Source organism: Ustilago hordei, assembly GCF_900519145.1.
Source record: "Ustilago hordei strain Uho2 genome assembly, contig: UHO2_contig_22, whole genome shotgun sequence".
NCBI lineage: Eukaryota > Fungi > Basidiomycota > Ustilaginomycetes > Ustilaginales > Ustilaginaceae > Ustilago > Ustilago hordei.
The window spans coordinates 177,872-202,336 of NW_024545292.1; the positions used below are offsets into that span (position 1 = coordinate 177,872).

General features: G+C 53.5%; 8 protein-coding genes across 8 annotated transcripts; 3 read left to right on the forward strand and 5 right to left on the reverse strand.

The window, feature by feature from the left end:
* Positions 1 to 1,231: 1,231 nt before the first annotated feature.
* Positions 1,232 to 2,500, forward strand: UHO2_06949 (putative nucleosome assembly protein I; the record flags this gene model as incomplete). Its single annotated transcript, XM_041560544.1, has 1 exon — positions 1,232 to 2,500. The coding sequence occupies one exon, from the start codon at positions 1,232 to 1,234 to the stop codon at positions 2,498 to 2,500; it is 1,269 nt and encodes a 422-aa protein (XP_041416478.1).
* Positions 2,501 to 3,050: 550 nt separating this feature from the next.
* Positions 3,051 to 7,769, reverse strand: UHO2_06950 (uncharacterized protein; the record flags this gene model as incomplete). The annotated part of the gene is made up of 1 exon (XM_041560545.1): positions 3,051 to 7,769. The coding sequence occupies one exon, from the start codon at positions 7,767 to 7,769 to the stop codon at positions 3,051 to 3,053; it is 4,719 nt and encodes a 1,572-aa protein (XP_041416479.1).
* A 1,116-nt stretch (positions 7,770 to 8,885) lies between these two features.
* On the forward strand, positions 8,886 to 10,928 carry UHO2_06951 (uncharacterized protein; the record flags this gene model as incomplete). Its single annotated transcript, XM_041560546.1, has 1 exon — positions 8,886 to 10,928. The coding sequence occupies one exon, from the start codon at positions 8,886 to 8,888 to the stop codon at positions 10,926 to 10,928; it is 2,043 nt and encodes a 680-aa protein (XP_041416480.1).
* A 286-nt stretch (positions 10,929 to 11,214) lies between these two features.
* On the reverse strand, positions 11,215 to 11,853 carry UHO2_06952 (uncharacterized protein; the record flags this gene model as incomplete). The annotated part of the gene is made up of 2 exons (XM_041560547.1): positions 11,215 to 11,240; positions 11,529 to 11,853. 2 exons carry the CDS (start codon positions 11,851 to 11,853, stop codon positions 11,215 to 11,217), a joined length of 351 nt encoding a protein of 116 aa, XP_041416481.1.
* A 967-nt stretch (positions 11,854 to 12,820) lies between these two features.
* On the reverse strand, positions 12,821 to 13,603 carry UHO2_06953 (putative 40S ribosomal protein S2; the record flags this gene model as incomplete). Its single annotated transcript, XM_041560548.1, has 1 exon — positions 12,821 to 13,603. One exon carries the CDS (start codon positions 13,601 to 13,603, stop codon positions 12,821 to 12,823), a length of 783 nt encoding a protein of 260 aa, XP_041416482.1.
* Positions 13,604 to 15,226: 1,623 nt separating this feature from the next.
* Positions 15,227 to 16,894, reverse strand: UHO2_06954 (uncharacterized protein; the record flags this gene model as incomplete). Its single annotated transcript, XM_041560549.1, has 1 exon — positions 15,227 to 16,894. One exon carries the CDS (start codon positions 16,892 to 16,894, stop codon positions 15,227 to 15,229), a length of 1,668 nt encoding a protein of 555 aa, XP_041416483.1.
* Positions 16,895 to 17,522: 628 nt separating this feature from the next.
* On the forward strand, positions 17,523 to 18,350 carry UHO2_06955 (putative 40S ribosomal protein s0; the record flags this gene model as incomplete). Its single annotated transcript, XM_041560550.1, has 1 exon — positions 17,523 to 18,350. One exon carries the CDS (start codon positions 17,523 to 17,525, stop codon positions 18,348 to 18,350), a length of 828 nt encoding a protein of 275 aa, XP_041416484.1.
* Positions 18,351 to 19,008: 658 nt separating this feature from the next.
* Positions 19,009 to 23,283, reverse strand: UHO2_06956 (uncharacterized protein; the record flags this gene model as incomplete). Its single annotated transcript, XM_041560551.1, has 1 exon — positions 19,009 to 23,283. The coding sequence occupies one exon, from the start codon at positions 23,281 to 23,283 to the stop codon at positions 19,009 to 19,011; it is 4,275 nt and encodes a 1,424-aa protein (XP_041416485.1).
* Positions 23,284 to 24,465: the final 1,182 nt, after the last annotated feature.

A 24,465-nucleotide genomic window follows, 5' to 3' on the forward strand; every position in this document is an offset into this window, starting at 1 on the left:
CTCCTCTCCCTTCGCCGACCGTGCGCGGCCAGGTTGTGAGTTGCCTGCAAAGACGCGCCCCTCTGACATTTTTCTTTTTTTTCTTTTTTCTTTTTGGGGGCAAACTTCAAAAAGAGACTCTTTGGAGTTCGAGATGGTAGTCATAGCACAACAACGACGTATCCCTTTTCGTCTGTAGAGGCTTGATGGAAAACGATGCGAGGAGAAGGTAGATGGTATGCAACAAAGTACTGTCCTTACTCAGACCTTCTTGCTGTCCTTACTCAGACCTTCTTGCTGTCCTTACTCAGACCTTCTTGCTGTCCTTACTCAGACCTTCTTGCTGTCCTTACTCAGACCTTCTTGCTGTCCTTACTCAGACCTTCTTGGCGTCACTTGACAACAGTCACTGAAGAGAGGTGGATAGATTGACACTTTTGGAACAAGGTGTTGTCCTGAAGCGTTTCCGAGGCCATCTACGCTCCAACAACACGCGACGCCCTTGTGGCTAAAAAAGGAAAAAAGAAAAAGAAAGGTGCAAGTCGAAAACTCAGCCAAAAAGCACGCCAAAGTTCAAATCTCGGTCGACGCAACACCATTTGAAAAACTTGAATTGAAATCCAACTCTGGCAGGTGTCACTTGAATTTTTGAATTTTTGAATTTTTGAATTTTTGAATTTTTGAATTTTTGAAATCGCTGGTTCAAAAAAACAAAGCGTCTGGCTAGCAGCGGCTCAGCTCAGAGACGCGTTCTAAATTGCCTATCCCGCTCAGTAATCAGCCAAACCCAAAAAGACAGAGAGCGTTTCAGCCACTGCTTTGCTGCCAAAAAAAAGAAGAAAAGAAAAAAGAAAGAAAGCAGGCTCTTGGCCAGTCTCTCAGCCCTCACTCACCGGAAGTGCGTCCGCTTTAGAGATTTGGAGATTTGGAGATTTTGAGCTTTTGAGCTTTTGAGCTTTTGAGCTTTTCTAGCTTGATATCGCCGCGCTTTCCATCATCGACATTATCACGACTGCTCTCCCTTCCTCTCTTGCTCTATTCCTCCTACCCCCACCTCAACCGTCTCTCCATCTCCTTCAACAACAACAACAACAACAACAACAACAACCGCACCCAACGCACAGAAAGTATTGCCGCCTTTTCACATCACGGCAAGCTCTACTTGATCGAATCCTCCCCTTTCCTTGTCGATTCGGGTTCACTTTTCCGCCACTTGTTCCTCACACCACACACTCTCACATACGCCTCCAACATGTCGGGCGCTCAGGAGATCGGCAGGAGCAAGAACTCTGACCAGATCGCTCCTACTCCTCAGAACACCCCTCTCAGCAACGCCCCTCTCACCCGTGACGCTCTTTCCCGACCTACCGTCGGCACAATTGGCGAGGAGGATGAGAATGCCGTCGATGTCGCCTCGGCTCTCCAGGGCAACCCTGCTCTTGCAGCCATGGTCCAGGACAAGCTTTCCAGCCTTGTTGGCCGATCCTCCGGCTACGTCGAGTCACTTCCCGACCACGTTCGTCGTCGCGTAGAGGGTCTCAAGGGTGTCCAGCTCGAGCACCACAAGATCGAGGCCGACTTCCAAAAGGAGATCCTAGAACTCGAAAAGAAGTACGCTCAGCGCTACAAGCCTCTCTACGAGCGACGTGCTGCCATCATTCAGGGTAAGCAGGAGCCTACATCTGACGAGGTCAAGGCCGGTGAGGCTGTTGACGCCGACGACGACGATGACGAGCAGCCCGAGTCGCTCGCTCATCTCAAGGCTCCTGCTGAAGGTCCCAACGGTATCCCTGAGTTCTGGCTTACTGCACTCAAAAACCACATCGCTCTCTCTGAGCTCATCACCGAGCGTGACGAGGAGGCTCTCCGTGCTCTTGTCGATGTTCGCATGAGCTACCTCGTTGACCAGGCTGGTTTTAAGCTCGAGTTCGAGTTTGACCCTAGCAAGAACGAGTACTTCACCAACCAGATCTTGACCAAGACCTACTACTACCAGGATGAAGTTGGATTCTCCGGTGACCTCGTCTACGACCACGCCGAGGGTTGCAAGATCGAGTGGAAGGAGGACAAGGACCTTACCCACAAGATCGAGACCAAAAAGCAGCGCAACAAGAACACCAACCAGACTCGTACCGTCAAGCGCTCCGTCCCTGTCGAGTCGTTCTTCAACTTTTTCAACCCACCCAAGCCACCCAAGAACGGCGAGATCGAGGACGAGGATGCTGACCTCGACGAGCTCGATGAGCGACTCGAACTCGACTACCAGATTGGTGAAGATCTTAAGGACCGCATCATCCCTCACGCTGTCGACTTCTTCACTGGCAAGGCTCTTCAGTACGAGGATATTGACGACCTCGATGATGCCGACTTTGACGACGAGGATGACGACGACGACGACGACGACGACGACGACGATGAAGACCATGACGATGGCCAGCCTCGTCGATCTTCGCAGTTGGGCGCTAGTGCAGGATCCCAAATGGCCGGTTCGCAAGATCCTCAAGAGTGCAAGCAGCAGTAAATCTGCCTTGTTTTGCTTCAACATGATGAGCTCGAAAACATCTTGCACATCTAAATATCGCACATAAGTCTCGACATCCTCTCTTCTTCTGTTGCCCGTCTTTTGCTTCAACCTTGTTGTGCGCCAAATCTTGGCGGTTCTACCTACTATCGATGAAAGTTAGCCTAAGATTCCAGTGTATCTTCATACCCTAAAGTTTCGAGATGATGCACTGTGTATGATGATCACAGATGATGAGCACAGATGATAAGCACAGATGATGAGCACAGATGATGAGCACAGATCCTGCATGAGAGTCACTGTAAATGTCAAATTGTCAAGTCTTTGTTGTACATCCAACATGAATAGACAGCCCCGTTGATTGTTGCACATGGAGTCATCTTTTGGTAAGAAACACGAACGATAATTGCGATGGGAGCGATCGAGGGTATATAGATTGACAAAACAACAAGACATGCTTCCCTCACAACCAGTATGAGGAAGCTTGAATATACGCTACATAATAAACAATCAACAAAGCAATGTCCATTGGCGAATGGCGGAAGCAAGTTTAGAAATCATCATCGCTACCATCCAAGTCAGGCTTCAACCCTTTCTTCTCTGCCTCTTGGAAGCTAGGTGGCAGCGAGGCTACGCGAGGAGCCTCTTCCTCCTCGGCAGTGGCTAGATCGACGGGCGACGCTTTAAATTGAGACCTCTTTCTCGGTAAAGTGAGCGCTTTATGGGCTGATCTTAGTCCGAAGTATCCCTCAATTGTGCTGCAGGGCTCTTTGGCTGTCCAGACGTTCTCTTGGAGCTTCTCGGACGCACGAGTGTCCAAACTGACACCAACTAGTTCTTCTTCCCTAACAACCGAGATTGGCGAGACCGGCTTGTCGCTTGTACTCGTGCATGTTTCGATTGTCCACACCCCACCTGCATCCGCATCTTCTCGCTCAGAAGCACAAGTCGAAGCAACAACAGGCGCCTCAGTGCGAACAAGCGTCCTCATTTGCGATGCGGTACGCAACAGTCCAGCTTCCAATCCAGCAGAGGCACAAGGAGCAATGGTGCCACCATCTGAGACTTCTTCCCATGCCGATCCAACTTCAGAATCCGACAAATAGACAGTGGAGAAGCTCTCATCAGCGCCTCCTCCTCCTCCTTCTCCTCCTCCTCTTCCTTCTCCTCCTCCTCCAAGTCTGACAGGGCTCTGGTGGGGTGATGTCTTGCTCTGACGGGCAAATGGAGCGGACAGATCGCGTGAGTTGGCGGGGTTTGTAGGACGGCGTGCAGGCCTTGTCGTGGCAGCGGAAGAGGTGGAGACTTGTCGGACGTCTGACCGCAAGGGATGTTGCAGAGCGTGTGCCTCCGACGAGGGCGAAAGGAGGTCAAGGGACGGGAATGCGATTCCAGCACCGCCGCCAGGAGCAGCATTGGAGCTGTTCGGCTTGCCAGAGCTATTGGTGATGCTTGGCTGACCATGTCCGAGCCAAGCAGCTGTCCTCTGCTGACTTTCAGTCAACATCTTGTCACTCGTTTTGGACTGCTGAGCACCCGGGAAAGGCGCCGGCCCATCCCTAACGCTAGTCGAGACACTCGAGCGCTGCAATGCGTCTGCACCGTCTCCGGCGTTGTCCGCGTCTGCCTCCGGATCCTCATGTTCCTTTTCGTCCTCAGCATCCGACTCTTCACCCACCGAAGGCTCCGAAAAGCTCTCCATGCTCGGATCAAAGTCGTCGTCATCGACCCATTTCGGCGCTGACTCGGCAAACGAAAAGATCGTCTTGGGCAGCGCCTTGATGCGGGCACAGAGGTCCTGCAGAGACTCCTCATCCTTGACCAAGAAACCCAAGAGCATGCTTGGGTCGAGCGACTTGATCGGCATCCTGCGCACCTTCTCGCAGTGGAAAGTGGATGTTTGAACCTCCGAGTATGCGTGCGACCACCACTCGTCCTCGTCATCCTTGTCCTCCAGCACGAAGCGATGTGCGATGCCGAGGTGGCGAGGTACTGCATCGGGGAAGGTGCTGGGAGGATAGCGAAGCGGTACAGCAGGGCGGACATTGTGCGGGTCGAGATAGAACAGCGAGTTGCCCTGATGACCCATGAAGTAGTAGGAAGAAGATGGACGACCACCTGCAATGCCGACGCTGTGCGGGAATGAGAAGGTAGCTTTGACCGATTCGTAGTAGATGGGGTTCACGCTCTCAAGACCGAGACGGATGCCGATCAGAATCAGCACAGGTCTGCGCCAAATTAGGCCTTCACCCTTGCGGCTACCCGAAGCGGCGCCAGAAGATCGCGCCTTGCCTCCAGACTGGACCGAGGCTGCAGAGGCTGAGGCGCTGGCTGCCGCGCGCACTTCGTCTAGGTAGAAGACGCCATCGCGTGCAAGCTCGACTGCGATACCAGCTTGGGGGAACTCCGACACCAGCTGCTTAATAGCACCTGATGCCGTGGAAGGGCCAAACCACTCGCCAACTTCTTTGCCCAGCCGCTTGCCCTCACGAGCCATGCGATGAACACCGAAGGGACAAGCAGGGCTAGGATCGTCTAGAAACCAGCTCAAGATCTTGATATAAGTAGCATGGCGAGCTCTCTTCTGGCGCCATTCTTGAAGGCTCTCTTTCTCGGCAGCATCAGCTATCGACAAGCCGGCGAGCTCCTCTAGGAACTGCTGCTGGCGTAGAGGAGGCGCATCTCGCTGCCAGGATCGGCCCAGATGGACGTTGATCAGTGCATTAGCGAGCAAGCTTTGCCCCGTACGAAGCATGCATCCCCAGCCAGAGTCGGTTGTTAGGCCTGCACGACTGAATCCGGCAGCTTGGGCTGCTGCTGTGGCCCTGCTCCAGAGATTGGTAATGCCCATCTTCTCGCCCAGTGAGGATGGAGGATTAGCATAGCCAGCGCCAAGCGCTGCACCGAGTCCCAAGGGGGAGTTGAGCGCCGAATCCTGAGCAGCATTGCTTTCGGTAACTTTGCGGCCGAGCCAGCCACGACCGGCGGATGCGGATGGACTACTTGACTGAGGCGGATCAGATGACGAAGGCGCTGCTGAAGGAGTCGATGGGGCTGAGGTGCTCTGCGTAGCTGCTGCAAGTTGGGCTGCCGCAAGGGCCTCAGCGGCCGATGCAGCCTGCTCTGAGATGGTGCCATCACGAGAGATGGGTGCAAAATGATTGCGATAAGTGCACCAGATGCGCGATGCAAAGTCGGGCTGAAAGGCGGATTGGACATCAGCCGAGCCAGAGCTTGTAGTCGCTGCTGTACCAGCATGAAAGCTGGTGGCGGATGATCTGGTGCGAAGGCTATCGGACGTCGATGTTGTTGCGGCTGTGGAGATGGAGCTGCCAACGCGACTGCTCTCCTTGGCTGGAGTTGAAGCACGATCGTGAGCAGGCGAGGAGGATGCTAACAAAGTGTTGATCAATTCGAGCGGCGTTCGGCGCGGAGAGGATGGCGAGATGCTGGAGGATGATGAAGCTGCTCGAGTCATCTCTGCGACTTGATCTTCAGAGTGACGAGCCGCTGCAGCTTGTTCGACCGAATTTGAGGCCACCGCGAGAGCTGATGAGTCCTTGCTATCGCCGTTGATGCTTTGTCGAGGTCCATGCCACAGACCAAGTAGCCAGATCCCCTCGTCCTCCTTGGCGGAATTATCGGTGTCCATGAAGAACTTGAAAGCTCGATCGAAGCCGACGCCACTTGGCACCCAGCTGCCATTATTATTGCTGTTGGCGGCCCCTGCATTGCTACTGGTCCCCGAAGCACCGCCGATGTTACTTGCGGCGATGTTTGCGTGACTGCTAGATGCGGAGCCAGAGGGAGTATTGTCACCTGTAGAAGCCTGGGTCGATCTGACAGCTTTGCCAGAACCAGCGTTAGCCCAAGTCTGGAAAAGGGCGCCAGCTTTCAAGCGAGTTGGCGCACTGCTGTGTGCGGTCACGGATGAGCCAGTTCCGGGATTGGACTGGTTTGCAGCAGCATCCTGGGCTGAAATGTCCCTACTTCCGTTTGGATTAGGGGTAGGGCTGGATGGTGGAAGGTCAAGACCGTCAGCCTCTCTCACAGGAGAGAGGGGAGCACCGCCCTCGATTGAAGGTGTGTTGTCGCTTGCGACCATGTGGTAAAGCCAGCCGGTGAGACGCCTTGGCGCGCTGGTGTGATGTTCTTGATCTGCTTGAGCTGGTTGTGAGCTGATGTCGGCAAAGTCAGCTTGAGATGAGCGTCCTTGAGGATCTGGCGATGCTATTGACCCACTTGAACGACCACTTTCGATGCTTCTTCGGGAGGTGGCCAAGCCTGGTAGCATTTCGCACTGTACCAGGCGGCCATTGTAGGCTTCAGAGCTCGACTGAGACGAGACTGAGCGGGACTTGCCGTTGTCCTTGGAGACGGACTTGCCGCGTCTTGGACCTATACCCTTTAGCGAGTCAGAGAAACGTCTGGAAACTTGTGAGTCGACAGATGCCATGGAGGAGAGATCGTCCGAGGAGGTGTTGGCAGGTGTGGCAGGTTTGGACTGGTTGAGGTTGAGGAAGCTGTTGCTACCCATGCGTCGCAATCGTCCGAGGGGGTGTTGTGGTGCTGCTGGATCGGTAGCTAAAGCAGGCAAAGTGGAGGAACTTGTCTCGCTCGGGTTTGTTGAGCGGCCATGGATGTTGTTGCTGCCAGCTGAACTTGCACCACTGCCTCGGAGGAAAGATCGAATGCTATTGCTTCTGCCAAAGAACTTGCGACGATTGAAGCCAGTACTTGGACCACCGGCAGAGGCGGAGACGGAATCTTTAAGAGACGATGAAGCCAAGGATGGAGGGCGGCTTGCGGGATCGATGGAATTGGTGCTCTTGTGCTGGGAGTGTTGGCTCGAAATTGGTAAAGGTAGTGAAGAGACGGAGGCAGAGCCATGCTCCTTTTCTAAGGCCGGTGATTGGGCGGAAGAGGCAGACGGGGAGGATGGAGTAGCTGCCTCTGAGTTCGTGGATGTCGCGGAACGAAGTCGGTTCTTGAGCTTGGGCGGATCTGATCGCTTGGAGGAAGATGGCGCTCCAGAAGAGGGGGCAGCTGCACTTTGCTTGAACATCATGGCGGTACCGAGCGAGTTGACTCGAAGACGAATGCCTCTGCGCGGGGCCAAGTCTGCAGGAGGCGAAGCAGATTTGGAAGAAGAGGAGATAGCGGATGGAGGCGCCGAGTTGGACGCTGAATCAGGCATGGGAATGGCACGGACAGGCAGACCGAAGGTGGGTGCTGAGCCCGAAGTCGAGGGCCGGGAAGTGACGGTCATCCTGAACAGCTGTACACGAGGGTGGTGTGAGGGAAGGGTACAGTGAATGGAAAGCGTCTCTAGAATGGAGACCCGATTGCGAAGGCGATCAAGCAAGTGGGAGTGACATTGGAGATGGAAAGTGGGACTGTATCGCTGGCAACGGCGAATGGAGGTTGCTGAACCAAGCTATGCAGTGATGATCAGGTAAAGATATTGGTGTAAGCGTTGTGCCTAGTCTCTGAGACGGCTGGTGATGGCGCTGAGAGTCGAGTACTTTGCCGGGTGCAGCGGCCGGTGGGGGTTGGTAATAAAACCTGCCTGTGCGGTGACCAAGGAATGATGTGAGATGAAATGACAAGAGCGAAGAATCCGCTGGTATGAAGGGCGAAGAGATGGATGGTGGGGGGTTGGTGAAGGGATGGGCCAACTGAGCTTTCAAGGAGATGGTGGAGAATGATTGAGAGCCGAGTGAGCTGGCTAAGCGGCTGTTTTGAGTGTGATTGTGAGTGTGATTGTGATTGTCTCTGTCTCTGTCTCTGTGTCTGTGTCTGTGTTTGTGTTTGTGTCCGTTGTCTGTGTCTGTGGATTGGACCCTTTTTTTCTTTTTTCTTTTTTTTTTTTTCTTTTTTTTTTCTTTTTTTTCTTTTTTTTCTTTTTTTTTTTCTTTTTTTCTTTTTTTCTTTTTTTCTTTTTTTCTTTTTTTCTTTTTTTCTTTTTTTCTTTTTTCTTTTTTTCTTTTTTTCTTTTTTTCTTTTTCACCGCTTCAAAGCTGACATTCTTCGAACGGCTCATCCGAACGTCTATCGGAACACTTTCCGACTCGATCCTCTCGTTCCAGCTTCGATCACGTCGTCAAGCATCGCTCATCCCCATCTCGATATAGACGAGGCAACAGCATGTCCAGCTCACATATCGACGTTAGCAACGACAGCTGATGGGATCGGCGCAGCCTGTCATCATCGACACGCTGCACCACCGCCGCCTCTCATCATCGACACGCTGCACCACCGCCGCCTCTCATCATCGACACGCTGCACCACCGCCGCCTGTCATCATCGACACGCTGCACCACCGCCGCCTCTCATCATCGACACGCTGCACCACCGCCGCCTCTCCCACCTCTACTATGCCAAGATGAACTTCTTCCGAGATAGAGACGCCAACAGCAATGTCTTTGACAATCCCAAGAATGATCCCACTGCTCCTAATCCCACCACATCGCCGCCCAAGAAGCCAAAGTTCGACAAGCTGCCTCCAGATGCTAGCTCCACCGCCAGTGTTGAAGCCCAAGATGCAGCGCTAGCCAGTCTGCGCAAACGTATCGCTGGTCCTTCCTCCGCCAAAGCCGGCCTAGCAAAAGATCAAGATGAAATAAATAGGATCATCTACCAAGTTTCCAAAGGAAGCAAGTTCTTCGAGAACGAGAGAAAGAAGGATGCTCAGACAACCGAGCGCATCAACGCTCTTCTTGCACGTCGAGATCAGAAGTTGCTCCACGTCCCTCCCGCTAGCCCGGAATGGCTTGCTATCGAGCGCAAAATTCAAGACATGGCGACCCAGCTCGAGAACTCGCGCGATCTCTCACGCATCATCCTGCATACCGACATCGACATGTTCTACGCCGCCGTCGAGCTTGCGAGGGACCCCTCGCTCAAAGGCAAATGCTTCGGTGTCGGCTCAGGTGTGCTCGTCACAGCATCCTATGAAGCTCGTAGGGGATATGGTGTGCGCAGTGGTATGGCCACATTTGTCGCCAAAGCGCTCTGTCCTCATCTTATCGTGGTCAAGAGCGACATGCAGAGCTACCTCCAAGCCAGTCACAAGGTCATGGCTGTCTTTGAACAGTACGACGAGAACCTCGCCAAAGCTTCCCTCGACGAAGCCTATCTAGACATCACCGAATATGTCGAGCAGCACCGCGGCACTATCGACCAAGTCGTCCAGCACTTGCGAGATCAGGTTCGAAACGAGACGCAGCTTACCGTCAGTGTCGGTATCGCACCCAATACCATGCTTGCCAAGATCTCAAGTGATCGCAACAAGCCCGACGGACAATTTCGCGTCCAGCCTGATCGCAAAGCTATCCTCGACTTGATGCGTCACCTCCCTTGTCGAAAGATCCCTGGCATAGGACGAGTCAACGAGCGCATTCTTGAAAGCTTAGGGGTCACCACCTGCGGCGAGATCTGGAACAAGCGTGTCCAACTCTGGCTCGCATTAGATGGCAAGATCCAATGGCTCATCAAAGCCCATCTCGGCATTGGCAACACCCTCGTTGAGCCAAGCAAGCGAGAGGAACGCAAGAGTGTTGGTCGAGAGCACACCTTCAGCCCTACCTCGGACACACAAGCTCTGCTGCATTTCTTGAAAGAGTCTTCCGATCGTGTCCAACAGGATTTAGAGAGGCTAGAGTTCAAAGGCAAGACCGTCACCCTTATTGCCAAGCGCGAAAACTTTCAGCGCTTCTCGCGCGCTCGTACCTCGACCAGGCCGGTCAACCGCGCCCAGGAGCTGTATGATATTACCCGCTCGCTGTTGCTGCAAGAGATCGAGCGCGAGGGGCCGCTCTCCTTGCGGTTGATTGGGGTCAGGGTGACTCATCTCGTAGATCTCCGTGGTGCAGCGGCGCGGGAGGAAAGGCTGAGGAAGCTTTTCCGATCACGATCTACGAACAAGGACGATGATAGTGCTGCGAGTGGTGAAGACGTTGCTGCAAGTGCGGTTCGCAAGCGCAAGACAGCTCAACAGTGGCAAGAAGAGGAAGAACGACAGCTTGCCCTTGCTATTCAACAATCACTACAAGGCACAGCAGATCCATTGAATAATGTGCGCGACCTCAGTCAAGATGATCCACTATCTCGGCCTTCTGGCGATCAGACTGCAAGCAAGCTCGACGACCTGCAGAAGCAAGTCTATGCTTCAAATTCAAAGTCACGCACTGCAACCCCATGCGCTTCTCCAGCGCCACCTCAGATGGAGAGCAGCAGTGTTCAGTGTCCCATCTGCAGCAAGATGATCAGCGGCTCAAATGACCAACTCAACGCTCACATCGATACTTGTCTCAATCAGACAGAGCTTGGGTCGCCAGCAGAAGGGACACACCCAGTTGAACCTGCCGGTGAGACCAAAAAGAAACGCGGCCCACTTGACTCCTTTGTCCGTAGATCGAAGAGTTGATTCTTCCCCTTGCTGCTTTGCAACTCTTTTCTTCGATCCCTGTAGATTGCTCTTCTGTATTTATAGCCTGCAATCAGATCTCTGTTGAAGCTTTCATCGTTTCTAGCCGAGCTTCTCCAGTCGCTCTTCTGGTCTGATCTGCAGCGCAACAATTTGTTTCTTTGTATCAATATCAAATTGCCAAGTGAGCTGTGCGCGATGCCATCAACATATCCAACTACTTGTCAATCAGAACGACGGCGTCAAACTAAGCTTGGCTGTTAGACGAGGCGGTTGAGCCAGGCATCTAGTGGTGGTTGTTCTTGTGGTGACCTGTCGAGTGCAAGAAAGGGGTGGTTAGTACAATGTCAGTAGAGTCAAGGTGCGACTCTCGGCTTTGCAGTGCAGGACAGCATGTTTCGAGCGGTGGAGCATGCTTGTAACTGAGCCAGTCAAAAAAGGTTGGCAGATATCTCGAGCAACGAAAAATCTTTCTTTGCCTGACCTTGGCAAGGTGTGCAAGCGTGCGCCGAAACCACAAGCATGCTTCCACCATTCGTAAGGGATGCTATCTCTGCTGCATGTCCATCAAGCTGTTGTTCTTAGCAGGCTGAAACTCACGCAGGTGGGTAGCATAGTCGATCGAGTAACCGATTAAGAAAAGGGTGAAGAGAGTAGCGACGATAGGCTTGCCCGAGGCGTTCTTGCCGTCAAAGTAACGAGCCTTGATTCCGCCGCCCCTCTTCTGAGGAGCATCGCCCTTGGGGAGCGCCTTGTAGAAGCCAACAACACTCTCCATACGGGCGGAAGAACCACCAGGACCCTGTACCGACTTGGGGGTAGCAATCTTAGGAGGGATGGGAAGCGACGAGTTGGCACGAACACCACCAAGGCGGAAAAGGTTGGCGGAAGGACCGGCCTGGCGAGCGACTGTGCGGGCGAACATGATAGATATCAGGTCGAAAGGTGAGAGAGGTGGTGAGGTAAAGATGTGATGGTGGTGAACAAGTGGAGATGAGCTTGCTGATCGCGACAACAACCACGGCGATGCGATTCACACAGAGCAGCAGCGCGGCAACTCTGCTTCGATTTCAACTAAAAACCAGATCTCCAACTCTCAACGGTTCCGAAGCCTTTTCTTCCCAACACCCCGATCTGTGAGATTGAGCATCGGCCTTCCCTATTCTGCCCGCGCTGTTCAGACAGCAATTAGGCTTGAATTTCGATCAGCACAGTAAAAACACATGACTGCTTAGTCATATTCCGACATTTCCGCAAACCTCGCTCAGCGTCGCCACCCGTCAACTCTCCCCCAACGCTCAACATCACCCACCAACACCGCTATCTCATCCGACAACGGTCACACCCTCATACCTGTCACCTCATCTACACACACACACACACACACACACACATCGATCGACAGTAAAGGCATATATACTCATGATATTCCTTTGTACTTAGCTCTCTGATACAATGCCAACGATTTCGCCGCTTGCTTGACCGCACTGATTGTGCTTTCCTCAACAAAATCCGCTCCACACCACACATACTAGCACATCTGACAGCGCACAATTTGAATGGAACAAGACGCATATGAGCATGCTTAGATTTTTGGGGTGAAGTTGTATGTGATGATGTATGCAAAATACAACCGGCTACAATGAGCACCGGAACAGAAACATGAAAGGGGGGATAGGGAAGCTTGGGAATAGAGGGGGCGAGATGTCGGGCCGCAAGAAAAAGTCGTAATGGGGGGAATGGGCGACCCTATGATATGGTGAACGACAATGCTGAAGATGTCCTCCGCCGCTGCCGCCGCACAATTAGGGGGGTGGGCGGGCGTCGAGTCAGGGCAACCTCACAACATCATCCGTACCAACATCAGTAAGAAGCGATTGCTGCTACTAGATTTAGTAGAGCGACTTCTTCTGGGTACGGGCGAGGTGCGAAGCGAACTCGACGTAAGGAGTAGCGGGGGGAGCAATGTCGCGCCAAAGGTTGGGGGTAAGGAAGGCGTAGGTCTTGGAGACGGCCTCAAAGGTAGCCTTCAAGAAGTTACCCATGGTGGCCGTCTGACCGGAAGACTGGGTGTAGCAGTCCTCAATACCAGCGAGCTGGAGCATGCGCTTAGAGGCGGGGGCGGCAACGATACCCGTACCACGGGGAGCGGGCACAAGACGGCACATGACCGAGGCCGTCTTACCGGAAACCTTCATGGGGACAGTGTGGGGCTCACCGAGAGCGTTACCCCAGTAGCCACGTCGGACGGGGATGGTGGAAAGCTTGGCAACAATGATGGCACCACGGATGGCAGTAGCAACTTCCTTGGCGCACTTAACACCGAGACCAAGATGGCCGTCCGAGTCACCAACGGCAACGAAGGCCTTGAAACGGGTACGCTGACCGGCACGGGTCTGCTTCTGAACGGGCATGATCTTCATGACCTCGTCCTTGAGCTTGGGGATAAGGAGGTCGATGATCTGGTACTCCTTGATAGGGAGGGAGAAGAGGTAGATCTCCTCGATCGACTTGATCTTGCCGTCCTTGACGAGTCGGCCGACCGAGGTAACGGGAACCCATTCCTCCTTCTCGCCGTCGCGACGACCACCACGACGGGGGCCACGACGGCCACGTCCACCGCGGTCTCGTCCGAAACCGCCACGTCCACGGGGTGCGGGAGCAGCGTCAGCCATCTTGTTTCTGAGATGATTGGCAGTGCGATAAAAATAGAACAAGCAAAGCAAGCATGTTAGTTGAGCTGCACCTTGAATTCATGCGAGGTTCGACAACCATTCCAACGCAAGCAAGATGATCCAGAGCAGAGCAGAGGCTGAAAGAGTGCGATCGACGTGGGCAGAGTCGACTGTATGGGCAACATTTGGCAGCTGAACAAATTCATGGTGCGGTGAAGCAGCAGAAGCATGTAATCGCAGTACACGTCGAAAGCGGTGGGTACTAGCAGATGAAGCGCGTCAGTCGAGAACAGCTAGTCTCGAACCCTCGTAATGGTGGCCGTCGATTCTCTGAATGCGCCGTGAATTGTCGCAAGCAGCTGCGCTTTGGCAAGTGTCGGCACATGTGTCTGGGTCTGCCGTGTTCGAGCATATGCCGACGAAGAGTTCGCGCAAGACGACCGCTTCGGTCTAGCGAGGGAAACTGATCCACGGGAAGCTGGCCTCATACCTTGGCCGTCCAGCCTTCCCGCTTGTTCGAGTCCAGAGAACAAATTGTGGCGACATGCAAAGATGTACGGTGGAAGACTGCTGGTCGCTACAGAAACGAAGCTGGTCGATCTCGATGCCTGGCTGACGAATGATGGTATCTGCGACCTTGATGGTCTGAACTGGTTGTATATCATTTTGTCGGCCTCTTTGGCATATGTGGTTGCTGACGCTTTCGCTGTGTGTCACGGGCGTTTTGCTGTCGTCTGTAAGACTGGCATGGACTGGCGCTTTTGGTGCTGTACCGTGTGTCGATCAGTGCGAAAGCGTGCTGGCCGGTCAGTTGGATATGCCGATAATGACGACCTTCATGCACACCGTACGGTGCTGTCGAGTCTGCGATTTCGTATGTAGCGTATGTTTGCTGCTTTCGGTGTGGCTGTTCGTACTGCGATGCTGCTTCATCGTTGTTCTACTGCTGTCGATACTGCTCGTTTTGCTCCTGCTTCCGTCATCACTCTCTCCAATTCCTGCTCTGTCGTGGATACATTGTTGCTGCATGCGTTCGGAATAGTCGTCATAGTCGATTCGTTTACTAACCTTGATGTATAAGGGTTGATGAAGGGGGGAAAAGGTGGTTGAGGATGATGAGAGTAGCGACGATGACGAGAAGGACAAGATTACGACAGAGCGCACTCTCCGGACAGGCTGTCTTCCTTGGCTGTCCTCTTGTGCCTCCAGCTGGTCCCAGATCTTGGTGTATAGTTGAAAACGCAAGTTGGGCTTGAATTTGGCAAGAAGGATTCTGCATCACGTGCAAAATGTCATAACTGTAAAAATTGGTGGTTTTTTTTTCTTTTTTTTTTTTTTCTTTTTTTTCTTTTCTCCTTGTTGGCAGTTGTTTGATCTAAACTTTATCAAGGCGGCTAAGTCTGTCAGCTTTTGAACCTTAACACTCAAATCTTGCTGAAATTGTGCTCGCTGCTGTGGCTTCGAAGGCTTCGTACTTGTGCGATTGTGAGTACGAGCGTGACTCGTTATAGATGATGATCGATTGCTGGATGTTGCAATGTTTGCGGACTTGATTTGAACTATCTAGTGGTACATCTGGGGTCTGATGGGGTATATAGCAAGTCGATCGGGTATAATGCAAAATCAAGCCAGCGTCTTAACAAATTGCATCCATTTGTTCACGATGCGTTGGGTGAGATCGAATGCGTCGTACTGTCGCGATGCCTCGTTGTTGCTAGTCGATCGAGGTACCATGAAGATTTCGCGGTGGCGTACGCTGCAATCATCACAGACTTCGTCGACTCTCTCACCGATTCCTGCCAACTCAACGTGCACCAGTGCCTCCCACCTATGGCTGAAGCGCACACCATCGACTTTCACTGAACTCGCGCCCGAGATGAGCCCTTGTTGTTCCGTCGAAGGATGGTAGCTTAGCAACAATGGGTCCTTGGACTGACAGCGCGTTCGCCATTCGCCAATGCGGCGAAATACGTTGCTTGTTCGCCCTACTTTGAGACAGAGGTGAGTGTCCGTTGAGCGATCTCGAAGCTCGTAGATGTAGATGTATCCTCGTTCGTTGCGGTCAACCTTGGACAGGTGTCGGGCCATGCATAAACGGAGCAGTGCCTCCGTATGCTCGCTGAGTGGCACAGTGTCGAACCAATCGCTGAACTGAATGTAGGGGCTGGTCGAGTTGGAAGTCGTGCCGCTGATGAGCGACGAATAAATGCCCGCATGTTTGTTGACCTCAGCCACATGCTGATAGCAATAGACTTGATCAACGTTATGCTCAGCCAGCAGTATCGTCTCTTGGCTGCAACGGCCGGCGGAGGCTGACGTTGCTCTAGCCTTGGATCTGGATGGCGAGGCGATGGAGCCGTCGTCGTCGTCAGAATCAACAACGACCAGCGGAACCGCAGCGGTGCGACCTCTGGTGGACAGATTTGCTGGCACGGAAGCACCGCGATCCGATCCGACTCTTGCATGACAAGGTGAGTGACTCGTTACCGAATTTGCGGGCGTGCGGACCTTGCGGGTGCATCGTGTGCCGTCCTTTTTAATGCCCCAACACTGTCCTGGAGACGGCGAACAGCCGGGGTGTTTTTGCGACCCATTTGGGGTCAGGACTCGATCAGATTTTGTCGTCTGGGCGTGGTCCTTCTCACGCCTACGTGGCGGGGTGACGTTGCTGTCAGACGCATGGGCGTTGCCAACAGCTACGAAGGGATCCCTCCTCTGAGGAGGCCGATTCTCTTTGCCCAATTCTTGACCGCCTCCAGGGTCATTGCATGCTTTCGTGTTCGATGGGGGTTGGGCTTTTGCCTGCGGAACAAGCTCCCAGGGATAGGAGGGCCTATTGCCAGAAGCTGTGCGGACAGGACCTGGAGTCAGACTGGACGGGTGAGCTTGCGGAACTGCAATCCGAAACGACTGGTCTGAAGCTCTGTAGTGCGGTTTGCTGGCGCGCGAGGGGCCCGCTATGGGTCTTGACGATGGACATCTGTGAGGTTTCGAAGGGCTCTGCTCCCCTTGCACATGGTGATGCTGAGGCTGCGGAAAGGAGGGACCAGGTCTATACAATGTTGATCGAGCCCTCGCCAAATGAGCTAGGTATGGCGGTAGTGATTCTGCAGCGACGGAAGGAGATTGCCCGTATGCTTGACGTTGCGGCTGCTTCGGAGGCAGCAAAGGAAGCGGTTCCGGTTCGTGGTGATGGTGCGGGGCAGGTGTTGGGGAGCGAAGCCTCAACCTTCTGAAGAAACTGGCGAGACTGGATGCTCTGGCATCGTCGCTACCCGCTACGGAGCTCATCGACGTCAGATGGTAGTGAGACCTCTGTGTAACTTTGTGCGACCAGCTTCTATGATGGCCGAACCAAGTTGACGCTTAGGCCGCGAATTCGGTTCGCGCTAAGCGGAGCTCCTTCACAGCGCTTTCGAAGGGGATCGGGGATGTAACCATCTACGAGGGGGGGGGGGGAAGATGCGGAAGGGCGATGCGGAAGGGTGATGATGAATGACACTCTCCGGGTCCAAGCGAACGCGCGAAAGTGTTGTTGTCGCGTGTGAGTGAATGTGGAGGCAATTTTGAGTCGCGGTGAGAGTAGGGATCTCCCGATGCAATGAGAGGAAAAGGAGAAAAAGCAACCGATTTCGATCGACTGCGGCAAGAGCAAGGTATCTCCCGATGCAATAAAAGGAAAAGGAGGAACAACAACCGATTTCGATCGACTGCGGCAAGTTCGGTCGAGGTCGAAATTCGTGTCAAGGCTGGAAGCAGGCAAATAGCAAATAACCGCCAGCCTGCTCCAATCGGAGAATCGCACAAGTGAGTCTCGTCGCTATCCTCGTGTTGAGCTCCGTCATATCTTTCTTCTCTTTTCCTTACACGCAAAAGTTTCGAGGTTTCGTTTCCCCTTGTCCGTTTCATCTTCACCAAAATGTCCAAGGTCCCTGCTGCTCTCAACCCCACCGAGGAGGACATCTCCCTCCTCCTCGCCGCCCAGACTCACATCGGCACCAAGAACGCCGACAAGCAGATGGCTCCTTACATCTACAAGCGTCGTCCTGACGGTATCCACCTTCTCAACATCGGCAAGACCTGGGAGAAGATTGTTCTCGCTGCCCGTATCCTTGCTGCCATCGAGAACCCTGCCGACATCTGTGTCATCTCTGGTCGCCAGTACGGTCAACGTGCCGTCCTCAAGTTCGCCGCCCAGACCGGTGCTACTGCCATCGCTGGCCGATTCACCCCCGGTTCCTTCACCAACTACATCACCCGTTCCTTCAAGGAGCCCCGTGTGATCGTTGTCACCGACCCCCGTGTCGACCACCAGGCCATCCGTGAGGCCTCGTACGTCAACATCCCTTGCATCTCGTTCGCCGACTCTGACTCGCCCCTCAAGTTCGTCGACGTTGCCATCCCCGGTAACGTTCGTGGCCGTCACTCTGTTGGTCTCCTCTGGTGGCTCCTCTGCCGCACCGTCCTTCGCATCAAGGGCGGTGACCTTTCGGTCATGCCCGACATGTTCTTCTACCGTGACCCTGAGGAGGTTGAGCGTGAGGCCCAGGAGGCCGCCGCTGCCGCCCAGGCTGCCAAGGAGACCGCAGAACCCACCGCCGACAACGCCGAGGTTCAGGCTGACGTTCCCCTCGCCGTTGCTGCCAACCTCGCCACCGAGACCGGCAACGTCGACTGGTCCGCCGAGGGCGCCCAGGACTGGGCCGCTGACGGTGCTGCCGAGCAGGCCCCCAGCTCCTGGGAGTAAACGCTGCCATCCAATCGACCTCAACCTCTCGACTGGATCAAGGTTTGCCGTAGTTGCAGCATGATGGCGTTCAGGTTTTAATTCGACATGGTGCACGCAGCTCTTGCAGACTGGCAGTTCTCTTTTCACTCTCATACCACCCACCACCCCCCCAAAAAAAGCCTCGAAAGTAAAGACATGGACATGCTATTTCGCGGTGATGCCTTCCAGTCTTTGCGTACTTTCTTAGCGTTGTCTTGCCTCTGATGTGTCGGCTCCCAAAGGGAGAATATCGCTTCTATGATATGCACCAGAGACCAATAGTCCGCGAATTTTACACCCGCCATACTACATGCATAACATGCCTGCCGCATCGCAGTGATTCGGGTGATGAGACTGTGCTTTCATGACGGGACCTGACCTTACTTTTCGCGGATGGTCAGGCTGTGACTGAGCGTTCGAGCGCCTCTCTGTCATCATACTGAATTGAGCCTCAGAGCCATGTTGGAGGTGACACTACCTCAAAAGCTTTGTGTCCTCGTGCCATTCCGCACCCTTCCCTTCCAATTCCTCAAGGTTCACAGACAGACACACTCACGACCATCGTGGTTCAGCTCGTTGAGAGGCTCTTGCAAAAAAAAATATCAAGCTGTGTTCGAAACTACAATTTGCATCCCTCTTAAACTGAATAGTTCGACTGACCAGTAGGAGCATTGATGGGCAAATCCACAAACAATCCATCCAGACCGTCCAGTGGCAGACCTAGATCCGACAGCACGCTATCAAAGTTGGTTGATGCCGAGAAAGACGGCATGCCATCGCCACCGCCTTGCTGCATCTGAGCGGTTCCGCTACCGGGCGATGGCGATATACCGAGACTGTTCGAGTGTCGATGCTGATGGTGTGGAGGGATTTGAGACGAGCTTAGGCTGCCCATACCGTGTTGCTGCCGGTGAGATGTGAGGCAAGCTTGACTTGCTTGGTATGCTGGCGACCTATACTGACTCGCAGATGAAGCGTGGTGCGGGACGGGGGATCGATAGTGGTCTTGGTGACTCCAGCTTCTGCCGGGTATGGGGGAGGCTTTGATGTCAGCGGCGCCGGTGTTGTTATCGTTGACACCGGCGTCGCCAAAAGCGCCGAGATCAGCTGCGGAGGCTCCAGTGGACTCTTGCATCCACAAAGGTAGCTGGATCGGGTGGTTCAAAGAGGTGTTGTGGTTGTGCGAACCGTCGCCAGCACCTCCGAACGCACCTCCTGCTTGCGTTCCAGAAGGAGTGTTTGGCGCGAGGAAAGAGCTCCATGGAATGCCATTTGCGTTGTTACCGCCGCCGCCGATACCAGCATGACCGCTGCTTCCGTTGTTTCCACCACCGTGGCCGAAGCCACAGCCGCTGATGCTACCACGATGGCTGAACAGTCCTGCCATCGCACCTTTGTTGGGAGAGAAACTACCCGACCCAGCTCCACCCAAGCCACTGGACATACCCGCAGCCCCAACAGATGGCGAAGAGATACCAGCGATCAACCATTTGTTACTGTCCCCGAACCCAGGCGTTCGAGAACCAGATCCTCCCAGCCCATCTTCTCCTCCTCCTGCGCCAGCGTCAGGATTACCCGACTGCTGCTGTCCACCCTCTCCAGCCTGGTCGACCTCCATGTGACCATTCTGATGTTCCTGCAACAGCTTGTACAACAAACTAATACCCGAATCGCTCGGTCCACCAGACTTGATCTCAGCTGGCGTAATCGCACCGGGCCTCGTCCCCTCGGTACCCAATGCTGCATACAAGCCAATAGCAGGACTCAAGTCAGCAATCTTTTTCCACGCTTTAGCCAACAAGGTACGAATGACCCTCGCATATTTGCTTGCGGGCACCTCGGCCAACCGACTCGCGAGCCTCTCAGCATTACTGAAGATGCCGTATGTGTCCACCTGTCTAGGGAACAGACGGGCGATCTTGATCAAGAACACGCAAGCGAAAGCGGCTGTAACATGGGTGTAGTGTGGAGCCCAACCGAGCATCTCGCGGTATTCCTTGGCGTTGACGGAGATGCCAAGGCAAGTATCGGCTGCACGGGTAGCTTGAATGATGAGTTCCTTCTGTTCGGGACCCATTCGGTCGGCGTCGTTTGCGTCACGGATACCACGAAGAGCTGTGCAAGAGAGGTAGAGTTCAGCACTAGCGCATTGAAGAACGAGGGATTGTTGGAAGAAGGAATCTTGACCGTAGCCTCGAGATTCAAAGTCAGAAGACCAGTATTGGTGCCAATCGTTGAGTTCCTCGGTGACTTTACGCATCTTGGAAAGCATGCGGGCATCAACAGGCTGATCGTAGGGCGCCATGGCGTCGTAGTGCGTTTCGCGAATGATGAGCAATTCCAAAGTGCTGATGAATCGAGCATCTGTCTTGACCGTAAGTGGGTAGTTGAGACTGAGGAAAGCTCGACAATTACGCACGTAGTGCTTGGAAAGCATCGCGGGTCGACCAGCACCATAGGATGCCTGATGATCGAAAAGAAAGAGGAAGAACCACAACCTCGAACCTCTTGCCAAGTCCTTCAATTGCTCCAATTCGCGCTTTGCTGCAGCATCCGCACCTCTATTCGCTGCAGAAGCGGCAACTGCATTGGCACTTGCCGGTGCCATCTTGCCATCCGCCGACTCGGCGCCTATGGAGCTGACATCGGTTGGCGAACCGGTATGGTGCGATCCCTGTGGCGAGTTGTGGTAAAAAGTCAAATGTTTCGGAGGCGGCGGAGGCTGAGGATGCTTAATATACCCACTCGCCGGCAAAGCTGACATAAGTTTCTGAAAGGATCTATCCAACCCCAACTCCTGCGCCATCCTAATCGACAATCCCAACGGCAACCAACCATTGTCGCTATAGGCAGCTAACAACACCATGGCCTGCACAGCTGCTTTACCAGCAACAGGAGTGAACATGGTATCTTTTGCATTCCGTTTGGCTTGAGCCATGCAAGTCTGGTATAATCGGCTCGGGGATTTGCCACCACATTCGACCTTTGCGCCGATGGCAAGCATGACGTTGAAGAGGAAATAGGAAGTTGTGCGGACGTAGTGGTACGCTTCTTCTATGGTCATGGATTCGTCTTCGAGATGGAAAATAGAGATGAATTTGGGAACACCTTTTTGGAAGGTTTCGAAGAGACGCATGGCGTCAGTTTCGTTGACTAGGCCGAGGGTGACGAGATCGCCAGGGGCAGAGGTGATGAGTCCGGGAGCTTCCATCTTGCCTGATCGACTAGTGCTGCTGGCTGAGGGGGAGAGACCGGAGCCTGAGGTGGTAGCTGCGTTGGCAGAAGCAGTGGATGAGGCGTTGTTGCAAGCAGCTCCAGGCTTGCCTTCACTACGGGCATCGGTTGAGGCTGCTGCATGTGGTGAGCCACCGCTAGCATCGCGTCTTCCCTTCTTGCGAGGAGAGTGACCACCGGTCTCAGCCTCATCTTGTACATCAAATGCGGTCCGCTTGCCACCTTCGTCAAGCAATTGCAGCGACGGTGTAGCATCGGCAGCGTCACCCTTAGACTTAGCGCCGTTGTCAGAATTGCCATTCTTCTCATCGCTAGAATCATTGGAAGTATGACCCTCCGACTCTTCCGCAGCCGCTGCAGCCGCTGCATCGGCCAAGCCACGCAGAGCCTCGATTGGGGCACTGAGCTGATCATTGCTGATATCCGTCTCGCGTGTGTCTGCATCATCGCCTGCTGGTTGGCCGTCAGATGGAGTAAGATTTTGATCGTTGGTGTGGCTGTGACTTGTCGCGCGGTCGGAAGAGGTCCATTGGCGGCGAGGTGTTGCTCCTGAAGAAGTAGGTGTCCATCCAGCTGCGCCTTGTCCTCGAGCAGCGTTGCGGTCGGAAGGGGAAGTGGAAGAAGCAAGCAAATTTTGCTGTTGTTGCCATGGCTGGGATTGTGAAGGTCGGTCTCGGTCATGAGATCCACTTCTGTGGCGATTGCAATCCAAAGATTGCGATGAGGTAGATGCATTGATGCCTGTGGCGTTCCAGATGCCTGGATCGAGTTCTGGCTGCTGTTGCTGCAGAAAGTTGTCGCCAAGTTTGGTAGTAGATTGACCGTACGGGCTTTGGAAGGATGGTGGCTGTTGTTGTAGCGGATAGCCTGGCATAGCCTGAAACGGTATCGCAGTTATCGAACCTTGCCCAGGAGCAGAGCTGACCATACTGCTGTTGCTACTCATCGATCTTGAAGAGTGCGGATAAGGGGGTCGTTGCGGATATGCTGTCGAACTAGCCACTTCGGGGAGTGGATAGCTCTGCAAGCCCTCGGCTTGCGCCGCCATCGCCGCTGCAACTGAATGACGAGCGCTATGATGCGGAGGCTGGACATACTGCCCCTGCTGGATCTGCATTTGTCTTGGGTACTGTTGCTCACCTCTGCCCGCCTTAATGGAATGCGGACTAGCTCTAGACCGACTTGAGGACCTCTGTAGCATCTGCATTTGCTGCGGCGGCTGTTGTGGCGGAGCAATGGCATTGGTGTTGGCCTTGATACTAGCCACCAATTCCGAGATGATACTTTGCATGCCTGCCATCTGCGCTTCCAACACTTTGATCCTATCTGAACTCGCACCTGTGTCTGCTCCACTTGTGGAAGCAGAAGTAGTGCTATCCTTGGGAGGCTTTTCAAAGATACATTCTATGCCAACTTGACGACATCGACGACAGGGAGGGTTCTCGGGACCATCACAACGAGCTTTTTGCTTGCGACAGGCATTGCAGGCTCGATGGACACGAGAGATGGTTTTGTAGATCTTGACTTGTTCTTTGCCACCTGTGTTGGTGTCTTTGTTGTCGGAGGTGTCGGAGTTGTCAGCTTCGGCTTTTGAGTTGGAGGGATTGGCGTCAGGCTTGGATTCCGAAGCAGAGGCCGTTTCGGCGGTAGAGTCAGGTCGGGAAGTGTTGTTGGTCATCCTGTCGAATGTTTTGCAAGAGAATGGATAGATGTGGTGATGCGAGGATGCAAGGATGCCCTCAGACCAAGTCGGCTTTAGAGGTGCTGAGAAGTAGAAGGAAAAGTCGGCTAGAGAAGGCTAAGAAGCGGCTGAGCTTGGATGCATACTGCTAACGGCGATAGCTAGGGATGGTATGGATCGACGGCAAAAGAAGCGTAGAGAAGGCAAGAGACGGAAGAAAAAGGTGCCTGTCGATGTGGTTGGTTGGTGTTGCGCCTTAAAGCCGCGGGCTGGCTATCCGTGTTGTGGTTCTCCAAGATGAGAAGTTGCCATTGCCACGGAAGAAGGAGAGCCGTCGCCGCCTTAGCCGAAGGCAGACTGTAGCATTTGAAGCTTTAAGGGATTGATGAAGTGGGAAGAAGGTGAACCGACGAGTGGATGAAATTATTCAGGAGTGATGATGGTGGGAGCATGAAACCAAGTCGAGGAGGCTGCTGTTCGGCAGGTAAAGACAGCGATCTAGTTCGGCTTTACTTGCGCCCTGCCTTCTGAGACACAACAATAGCCTAGCCTAGAGCAGCTGTACCTGCATTCCTACTGTTCTAATCTCATTCTGAACGGCCAAGCGGAACAATGTAGACCGCAATACACCATCCAACCATTGCATAGGGCTAACTAGCTTCGCATTCATGCCAACCTGCAGCGTACTTTTGTTCTCCTCATCCATGCTTCCTACACAAGCATGAGACATGATCAGGCCAAGTTGGTGCGGGCCAAGTTGGTGCGGGCCAAGTTGGTGCGAGGCAAAAAAAAAAAAAAAAAAAAAAAAAAAAAAAAAAAAAAAAAAAAAAAAAAAAAAAAAAAAAAAAAAAAAAAAAAAACTCTCGACTTTCTATTTCAGACCGGAGTCGACGGTCCGGTTCTCCGCATTTTCGTCTTTTCTAATAAGAGAGTGAAAGGAAAGCCACGTGAGCTTCTTCCAGCCCTTTTCTTCTCTCGCCCGAGTCTTCCGAACTCAGAGAGGTAGATCTCCCCCGATCTCCCCGATGGATGAAATGAGGGTGGTTGGTGCATGGACCACCTTTTCCGAGCAATCGAATCGCAACACTTTGTTGTTGCTATCCACATCGTCTTGCACCTCTCCCTTTTACTCCCTACTCATCATCACCGCATCATCGCATCGTCTCTATCTTGGGTACG